The following is a 10,650-nucleotide window of genomic DNA, read 5'->3' as shown; positions in this document are numbered from 1 at the left end:
ACAGCTCTTGTGAGCCGAGTAAGATGAATTTCAAATTCCGCACGATCATTTTGCCACTATCGTTTTTCGATGACATGGGAGAAAGTTTTTTTTTTTCGAGTAGATTTGTTGATAGCGTCGCTCACCCTTTCACGTCGTACAGCTTTGTGATTGGCTAAGCTGCCCTATTTCGTCATCGATGGCACAACGCAGCGCACACGGTATAAAACGCGCCTCCTCTATGCGATCGCCAGTATACCGAACAGAAACTTGTCGCAGAACGGATCCTGCTCAAGCAGCAGCATGTAGGCACCACTACTTATACCATTAAAATTCTTCTTAGTGTACTCGTACACACGAGGGAAGTCAACGTGCATCAGCATACGATCTCCACCAGTAAAATACTCAGTGGTGGTTTTAAACATCTAAGGGACCAATAGGAGACAAGTCTGATTTCCCCCTCTTTCTTCGGACTGGGATTTGGAGCAGTTAAATGTTGAAGTTTCGGGGCCGTGGCGCCTGTTTGCGTACCCCCTAAAGAACTTTAAGTTTGTCAAAAGAGGAGTGTATGCCTGATGTGAACTAAGCAGTCTGTTGGAGGGCAAAGTAGAGGGGCACGTAGGTCTTTATTTGCCAAATGATGTCTGTTGCTGATCCCCGGGAGGGAATCGGAAACTGATCAAATGCTTTTTACCGCTGTTCATTATTGACTGACTCACTTCCATCGAAAGGACATTTGGAAGCGTCCAACCATAGTTTAACCTGTCATTACGGTTGTGAGTTGTTCAGACTACAAGCATCCTTCTCTTTCTCGGATATGGCACTCCGAAAAATCACGTGAACATTTCTTGCTTCCATAGACCTTGAACATAATCTTTATTTCACTCGCTCAAATGCGCTTTATTAGCCGTAATGAATCGTATAAAAGGTTACCAAATAAGATGCTCCGCAGCACTGCATCGCTAGCAGCCTTAGGGAACAGCAGTCGCCTCTTAGCCCTCCTCCTCAACCACGTTTAAGGTTTTAAAAGTACACTTCTCGGTCCTCCTATTTGTTGAACTTACCTTTTCGCTTTTATATCGAAGCACTCTGGTAATGTTTCTCCAGCGACGGCTTGATTGGTGGCATAAAAACCGATTTGCTCGATTTCGGGCCTGGTAATGAGCACACTATCCACAAATCTCGGAGCTGATAGCTGAAAGTGGAGGAGAACTGACGTTAGTGATAAGAGCACGCCTGGTGCATTTAGTGGTTGACAAGATCATGAAAAGTGCACCGGAACAGCCGAGAAGTCGTACGATGGCTGGGATTTAACTATACATGAGCTGGAATGATCGTGTCTCAGCTCACCCCTGGCGCAAATACCAAGTGAGATTTTTCGCGCCTTTTCCCGTGATTTTTCACAAACCAATTGAAGATTGTGATTAACCGAATCAGTTTATTTTGGGACAGTGACGGCAGTGACGTGCAAGATACTTCTCGCCTGAATAGAGATGCAAACGCACCGAACAATATTATTTTGACTGATATTTAGTAATATTGAGCACCTAAAAAATGTTATTTATTTAGTGATGTTATTGCCATGTCTACAGTGACAAAATAACCAGAGGAAAAAACAAGGAAAATTGTACTTTCTGTTCCATTGTTACTGAACGAAACAATGGACTTTCACCTTCGTAATCAATATTATTAGGCAACTTTGGATTAATTACAAGAAATAATTTCGGACCGTGTAACTCGACGTCTTTAACGAAGCAGTTGTGATTGACTATCCATTTTCTCATGCATATAGAGCAAACATATCGCAGACAAGACGACGAAACATTTAGAACGACAAAAGGCACTCTGTCAATATTTCTTCTTCTTCTTTTGAGACTCTCCCTGTGATTCTACTGATAGAGTCAGATATAGTACTACATTTTAATTCTAGCCACGCCATCTTAGCGGGGGAAGCACGATTCAGAAGGTGTTGCAAGCGAGAGAGTAATCGATGCCAAATGACTTCGGATGGGGAATCTGACAGTGATTAAATATGTTTTCCCCCAGAAAAATTGTTATCTGAGCAAACACGATCGCTTTTAGCCGGACGACGTGAGCCGTTACACCTTCACCGGTTTCTTTCAGGAGTGGGACTATTAGTGATGATTCTTTTCTTGCTTATTTGCGTGGTGTCTCAGAGATTGTGAATGATACTGTCTGAATGATTCCACTCTCCTTGGAATGAACATTGTGAGCAGAGGTGGCATTATCTGAAAAGTATGTCAATCTTGGATTGTTAATTGCTGATTGTTATTCTAAAAAATAATTCAAACATGACAAATACATGAACTTATATTTTCATAAAGAATATTGATTCATGCTCAATTCTCTGATCAGCACCACATAATGCACCCGACGCCCTAGCCACTTTGGCATGAAGTAAGGGGTACGTATTACAAGATTAAGTCTGGAAGAAGCGTCAATGTCCAGAAGGCATTCCTATTTTTAGAGTGACCGCACAGAATGATATTAATGTATGAAGTGTCTGGTTTAACGATAACCTATGAAATATAGGTGCCTCAAAACAGTGCGTTGCCATCATGATCATTATTTCACAAGTAGAGAGCTGAATACTAATTTTGGAAGCGTTTCAAATCATCGGGAGGGTGAAATAAATGTATCAGAGGATTTTGTGGTCAGCAAACAAGACGATGGCAGGTACAACACCCGCGTCGTATTTCTCCGACTACGACTCTATTATATCCTCTCCATCGATTCTAAGCAACGATTCGGCAAGTGATAGCCTTAATGGATCTGACGCCTCGCCGCAGCCTTATCCACCGAGTGGTTACGGCTTGACTCGGATACTTATCTGCTCCTTCATGGCCTTAATAGTCATCATCCTCATTGTTATTGGTAATATTATGGTGTGCATTGCAGTCTTCAAGGAGAGATCCCTCCAGGCTGTTCAGAACTGGTTCCTGGTGTCGCTGGCCGCTAGTGACCTAATGGTTGGGGTCCTCATCATGCCGCTTGGTGTTGTGAATGAAATGCTCGGACATTGGATCTTTGGTAACCACGTTTGTCTTCTATGGCTTGTCCTCGACGTCTTAGCCTGTACAGCTTCTATTCTCAATCTATGTTTGATATCTATCGATCGTTATTGTTCCATAACAAGACCGATAAAGCACGCAGAATGGCGGCAACCTTGTAGGATTCGCTCGATGATACTAGTGGTGTGGATGTTGTCAATGATCATCTCAGTGCCACCACTCTTTGGTTGGAGATCCGAAATCAAAATGGGTGACAATGGTTATTACAAATGTGTTATTAGCGAGGATATTGGTTATATCCTCTATTCAACTATGGGCTCGTTTTATATTCCAGCGTTTATCATGGTGATAGTATATTGGAAAATTTGGTTGGCAGCTAAAAGGAGAGCTCGTTCAGCGGTTCGAAAATCGAAACGCACCAATGGTAAGAACATGATAGCGTCCGAATGTATATCTGTAGACGATCGGACAAATTTCGATGGAAAAACATACGCAATGATACACAAAACGGACCCCGATATACAAATGGCTACTTTGCAAGTAAACCACGAGCACATAGCGAGACCTGTCCCTTCGGCGTGTGGAACAAGCAGTAGTAACCCGGACGGGGATAGTACGCATGACCGGATACCACATTCCCCGTCGGACAACACTCTACATCCGCCGTCGATAACGACTTCGACGTCGCTTCTTCCACCAGGGGCGAGAATGAGCGACAATCATCTCAGGCCTGATACTCCGCAGATGCAGCATCGACCATCTCGCATTGACCCGCATGAGATCGAGAAACAGAAAAGACGGTTGGCACAGAGCCGCGATCGAAGAGCCACTATAGTTCTAGGAGTCATCATGGGGACGTTCCTCGCTTGCTGGTACCCGTTCTTCCAACTTTACGTCATATCCGCTCTATGTGGACCAGCGTGTAAAATACCACGATTACTCTTCGATTTCTTTTTCTGGATAGGATACTGCAACAGTGCCTTGAACCCAATCATCTACACCATCTTTAACCGCGATTTTAGGAGAGCTTTTAAGAAGATTCTTGGTTTTCGCAAACGCCCCAAAAAACGATGATAATTCCAGGGAGGTATATCTAGAAACGCATACGACAGAGTTTGTTTTGCAATTTCTTTACTTAAGGAATTGGAGTTGGAAAAAGACTTGCAGTCTTACTTAATGTTGGTGCGTATTTCAGTTATCGAGGGTATTTCTGGGAACTAATTTCACTAACTTGTGTCAGACTCCAGTGAATAGACATAAACTATGACATCAGTGACTGAATTTGGAGATAATAGCGAACACTACACAGTGACCCCAGAGGACTGAATCCTCGGATTTATTTCACCGTCATCTTTGTTCCTTACTAATTATTTTGTTTATTTCTGAATCTGAATCTATTCAGTATATCGCTGCACCCATTGTGGAGCAAACCCCTGAATAGTTTGAATGCAGCATTTTTTGTAAAATAGAGTCGAAGTTTAAAAAAAAAAATATTGTACATTATGACAAAATGATATAGAAATATTCATTGATTTTACATACACGTTGATATGTCTCCTAACGCAACACTTTTTCTAGATCAGAGAAAGCCAAAGAACACTTAAATTGCTGTTATAAATCGAATTGTTTGTATAGATGTTTAGTTTGTAATTGGTTGACAGTTTATTAATTGTAATGACTTCAATCGCAGGAAATGAATGCACAGTGAACTAAAAAAATGATAAGAATGAAACATAATTCTTCATTCTTCTTCTATTCCTGTAATAATCTTACAGTAATGGTCTTTGAATTATTTTCTACGCTCTTTTACACTTGTTTTAATCTTAAACCGAAAATAATCATGATAATGCAATATTTATAACTTGCTTTTTCTTTTAGGCTGAGTATGCTATGGTCCACCTGTGAAGGTGTCCGATTCCAAAACAGCAAATAATCAGCTGAAGAAAATGATAATGCTTTTTGGTGGTAATATCATATTTGGCATGGTATTGAGCCCATATTTTTTATCCATGTAGCAATAGTTCCTGAAAGTAAAGTGCAAATGGTATGGAGATATATTTTTAGGACAATAAACATGAAAGAGATTGGGTAAGATGAAAAAGGGGTGGGTCTTTCTACTAACAAGCGTAGGATGGAAGATAAAAGTATTCCAAGCCATCACGAATTTATTGGCGAATATATATAATTTCCAACGTGAATGCTCGGGGAATGAATATATTTCCGAAAGAACCAGTTCTTTCACTTCCTGATTGATATACCTTTGAAAAACAAAACTGCGTTAACATTGATGAACGCATTATATTATCTCGATTCTTGCTTGAGATTATTTCGAGTATCTTTTTAAAATTATCAATTACAATTAATATTCGTTTCGACATTCAACAGTTTGTGTTTATATGTGCCTCATTGGTTTCAGTTTCAGTATTAGAAAAATGATTATGAAAAAAATATTGTTAAAGTAAATTCTTCAGAATCAATTTTCTTGAAAGTGAAATAAGTAAATAAAGTGAATTCCACAGTTTAAAAAATAGTTTTTGAATGAAAAAATAAAGTAGTTGGATGAATTGTGATGCATTTCGCTTTCCATCAATAGATTAAACGTAATTTCGTTTATCAATATGCTTTCTTAAATACTGTTCAAATACAGAACAAAGAGCAGTGAAGCACATCTAAACACAAATTGTTAAAGGCATCAAGAGAATACTATTTATAATGAATAGTTGACAAACAGTCAGAATAACGTAATACAAAAGATCAAGAAACAGAACCTGTTATATCTAAAGGTCGGAATTCAAAGCGTTAACAATAGCAATATTGATAAATGATAACATTTTCATTCTTATTGAAGAGCCTGTTAAACATGTTAAAACGAATAATTCTTTTTTTTGCACATTTTCTATCATTATTAACGAAAACTCAAATTTTACATTTTAGATATTTGTGATAACTTTCAACCTCATGAAATGAAAATATATAATTAACTAGTTATCACCTTTTATCAAATATGGGTAATATGATGATTCCTCTCCTCCCATAGATGTCATGAAATGTTATTTAAAACTCCCCACGCAACAACAATTTTGCGTTCCCTTGAAAAATTTGGCAGCCTTTCATTAAATGTGATAAATAGTTACAGTTTCGTAATTTAATTCTATATCTTAAAACAGAAATGATTTCTTTCGTTCTACTCTATATGTTTAAACATAGACCTCGAGCTCGATGCAGAAGGCAAGTACGACACACCATGTGTCGCACACATGTTGGTATTTGTAAATGCACGTTGTCAACACGAGCTGATATTTAAGTCGCCTCGAAAACATGATCCCTGAATGTATAATGAGATTTTAATGGATCTGCACGATTCGTTTTCAATTACCTGAACATGAAGTATGACTGCGTTTGAATTAGACAGATCGTGTATGCTATCAAAATATTACCATATTTCATGTCGCGCATCATCTCTTTAACAGGATTGATCATGAATTTTTATCAGACAAATTATCTGAATTGTAATATTTCTTTTTTTATTAAAAAATTACCATGTTTATACTTTTTCAAAAAGCTATTAGATATCTAAAAAATGTTAACTTTACGTCTTTAATCAGGATTGATCGAATATTCCAATTAAATCATCTGAATTGTAATATTTTTTTATCAATTGAAAAGAAGCACGGTTATACTTGACAAAATGTTGATTGGAGTATGTAAGTGATAAAGTATAATATAGCCAATAATATCAGAATGGGAAAAACTGTTAAACTTTCACAAGCAACTGTCATTTCTAAGTACGATTTGTTTTCATTTGTCATTTAGTGATTTAGTGTCAATAGTTCCCTCTTTTAACATGGATTTGATGTGGGACTTTGGAAATCTTAGATATACATACTCTATGTTGACCGTAATCGCATTTTGTCAGATTTCAAAAAGTAAAGCCTCAGTGGTCGATTATTTCCTGTATTTATGTTACGATAACATAATTCAAGCTGGACAGAGGTTGGCATTATGTGTGGTAGAATATATTGAATTGGCAATGCGTTGTGTCATGCTCTTGAAGATCACTCCATCCCCCTCTCCCACTTCAGATAGGGGTATTGAAATGACAGAGATACAAGACAGGATAAGCACTGTTAGAAATGACTTCATATCTAATTAAGATAGTTTAACCAATAACTGTTAAAAGGGGATATTCTTATTTCGTTTCATGGTGTACTTTTCTTGTATAACGTATTCTTTTTTTTTTTTTGCATGGTATTTTATTTTAAAGAAATATTTGTTCGGTTAAACAACTTTTGTCTTGGTAAAAAAAATATGAGATTGTGGGTGTCGTTTATTATAAACTTCTTGAATGTCATGATCTTCTTATACGTTTCCAATCACACTGATGCTGTATAGCACTCCTTACGACTTGTCTGCGACCCGATTTGGTAAAAAAGAAATTGTGTTAACTGGTTATTGCATATAGAGTAAAGGATTGTATCGAATGTGATGAATCTTCATACGCATTGACGTAGGTTGAAATTCATTATTGTACTGCACCTTTAAATTGTATTTACAATCGTTGCGTTGCAGTAGTAATCATTCAATCTGCTACCATTTTAAAGCAAATTTTGCTTTTACTCCAAACTAAATCGTTATTATTCAGAATTTTGATATCAGTTTTTTATCGGTTTGTCTGAATCGAAAATAAAACTGCCTTATATTAGTATCTATTTTTTAACAGAAAATATATATAAAAAAGCTTATTCTTCTAACACCACACCCTACAAGTCGTTAACGGTCTCATGAGTAGGAATATGCACTGTAAAAAAAGAAAGAGATACGAAGAGCTAATTTAGCTCTTAAAGAGCGTGTATAGTGACTGCACTTCGGAGTGTTGATTTTTCTCGTTCAAATTTGAACTAGACAAATCAGCGCTTCGAAGTGCAGTCACTCTACACGCTCTTTAAGAGCTAAATTAGCTCTTCGTTTTTTAGAGTGTGATAAGGTATTAATGAGGGTAAAATTGACAGTACTACGACACAAAGAGTTTAACCAATATTGGGTTAGACAAATACATTATACATGTTCGGTATTTAAGCAATAACACATATACATTCAAAGCATGGAATTTGAAAAATGTCATCGGATGATAAGGCAACAATTTGCTAAATGCTTTTACTTTTCGATGATCAGTAAAACGATTATCCTTGTGTCCCCCTCCCCCATTTCTGATACGGCTATGAATTTCAAACGAAGACCTGTATAAACAACTTTATCAGGCCATGATCATAAGACCAATTTATATTAAGATGTATGATATCTGCATAGTTAAACATATTTCTTATGCATATCCCAAATATTCATATCGACGCGATTCAGTCTGGGTTTGCAATAAATCAAACCTTGTGTGCATAAGTATTTAATGCATATGTATTGCTTAGAATTACATGGGATGGACTCAAATGCATTTTAAAATTTAAATTCCTCAGTACTTAAGTTCAGCGTAATATCGTACTTTATATTTTTCCGATATGCTCAAGGGGAATTTCGGTGTTATATATAAAATGCACACGTTAAGATTCCTGAAAGCCCGAATGATGGACGCTTAGCGCGAGTAAAATATTATTCACTATCGTCTTTTTCCTCCTTTGTTAATAAATTTCGTGCATTTCTGCGTTGCGTGAGCCTTTATGGGGATTTTGTTTGATGTGCACCAAATCCTGGATATGGAAATGCTTTTTAGAGATCGATTCTTGAAAAAGGGAAATTCATAACGCATCAGCTGGTGATGGCAATTTCTTCTCTCTCTCCCTCTCTCTCTCTCTCTGACTCCCTTTCATTACTATTCTCTCTCACTCTCTTTGACTCTCTGTCTTTACACTTCTCTCTCTGTTTCTCTCTATCTTTACTATCTCTTCTCTACCTTTCTAATCTCTAAGCTGTGGCCCGTTCATTTCTCGCCCATGCAATCTCATATATTAGTGGTCATGTGTCATACCCGTGTTCATGCTCGCACATTGATATACAATTCAATTCATGTAACTTTCAAACAAGATAATTAACATACCAGCATAATAATAAGATAGTGTTTGTTCTTCTTCTGTCGATTTTCGAAGAGAATGCGTATTTTGTAATTTTCGATGTCTTTATTCTGTAAGGTCATGTCCAGTATGTGAACGAATCGGTAAACAAATATATAGATATCTTAATCCCATTCTGCGCAAATGAAAAACGTTAACTAGACCTATAGGTCTACATGCCTAAGTATTTATTTCAGAGTTCGTTATGCACTAAGAATCATTGTTAGATGTTGGAGTCAATTTCTTATTTTTCCTCCTATGTAAGGTCATGTTTGGGAACGTTTTTTTTATGCAAGAACAAACTCTCTTCTTTTACTCTAAGTAATACGGAATGAGCGTAAAACAAGCACAATTATTACTGTGCAACTAACCATTGCATCATGTCACGTGAGCACTTAAAAGGGGTAGCTGTTTACCGTACTTGATCGAGTTCATTGACCCATGTTTTTTTTCATTAACCTTGTATTAGTCATACAAGCAGATTATTTTTGGAATGTATGAAAATGTAATCGAATAATTCGAGAATCTAAATCTGCAACAATGATGAAACATATACTGTATATTAATTTAGCGATATAAGAGCGATAGTTAAGAAACGATTAGCATGATTGAGAATAGCACCTATGTAGTCTCTCTCAACGGTCCTCTCCTATCGAAATATATCCATTGTTTAAGAATATGATACAATTGCTGTAAAATTGTGTGTTAATCTTCTCTTAAATTTGGAATTTAAGAAATAAATATCTAATGTGGTGAAAAACTTTTTTCATGAGATATACTCAGGTTTGCCTGGAAAGTTGTTTTTCGTTATATTCTGAGTGGAGTTTAAGAAAATGTTCTAGGAATATTGAAATATTCTAAGAATAACCTTTGGAAGAATGTGACAAACTGATATCATTAATTATCCTGGCTCTTATGCATTTGAACATGCCAACGGGAGTGACAAAAATAACATATATTATTGTGCTTTGTAAATTGACTTAACTAAGACCATTCTATTTTATTATGGTGTATTATGTATTAGGAAAAAGAACATAGATCAGGATATTTTTGTGTAATTGATTACTGCAGACTTAATAATGTTTCTAACAGACTAGGTTTCATTTAATTATGTTAACAATATCAATAAAGATGTCTACCAAGCACATTGGCCTCCAAACGTTCCAATTTTATAATTAGATTGTCAGTTCTTGCGTCTTCGTTTTATTCATTAGATTTTCCTCGACTTAACAGGCTATGCTGTAAGCATTGTCTGTAGAGCTAGATTGTCTGACTGATGTCTGCACTAATTTTTTTTTTATTTGAGCGAAGGTTTATGTCTTTTAAAGATGTGAAATAAAATGATTAGTATAACGTGCCCACCCGAAAGAAATGAGGAAACGTGGTGTGTAGGTTGTTCAACTTTCTAGGATGCTGCTGCGTACGGCGTTAATCTGCGACTCCGTGTACTGTGTGATACCGCGCATCGCAGCAATACGAGATATCATTTCTGTTACAATATTAGATGAAATAACAAACACAATCACGGCACAGCTTGTTAAAACTGGGGACAGATTCCAATGCCTCTTTAAAAGGGTGAT

At 36.8% G+C, this 10,650-nt stretch overlaps 1 protein-coding gene across 1 annotated transcript; it reads left to right on the top strand.

Moving 5' to 3' along the window:
* The first annotated feature begins 237 nt into the window (after positions 1–237).
* Positions 238–10,229, top strand: LOC129273020 (probable G-protein coupled receptor No18). The gene has a single exon (XM_064107807.1). It carries the CDS (start codon positions 2,634–2,636, stop codon positions 4,083–4,085), a length of 1,452 nt encoding a protein of 483 aa, XP_063963877.1. The 5' UTR covers positions 238–2,633; the 3' UTR covers positions 4,086–10,229.
* The last annotated feature ends 421 nt before the right edge of the window (positions 10,230–10,650 follow it).

This window comes from Lytechinus pictus, chromosome 12, assembly GCF_037042905.1.
Source record: "Lytechinus pictus isolate F3 Inbred chromosome 12, Lp3.0, whole genome shotgun sequence".
Classification (NCBI taxonomy): Eukaryota; Metazoa; Echinodermata; class Echinoidea; order Temnopleuroida; family Toxopneustidae; genus Lytechinus; species Lytechinus pictus.
This window is presented reverse-complemented; position numbering and strand designations above follow the sequence as displayed.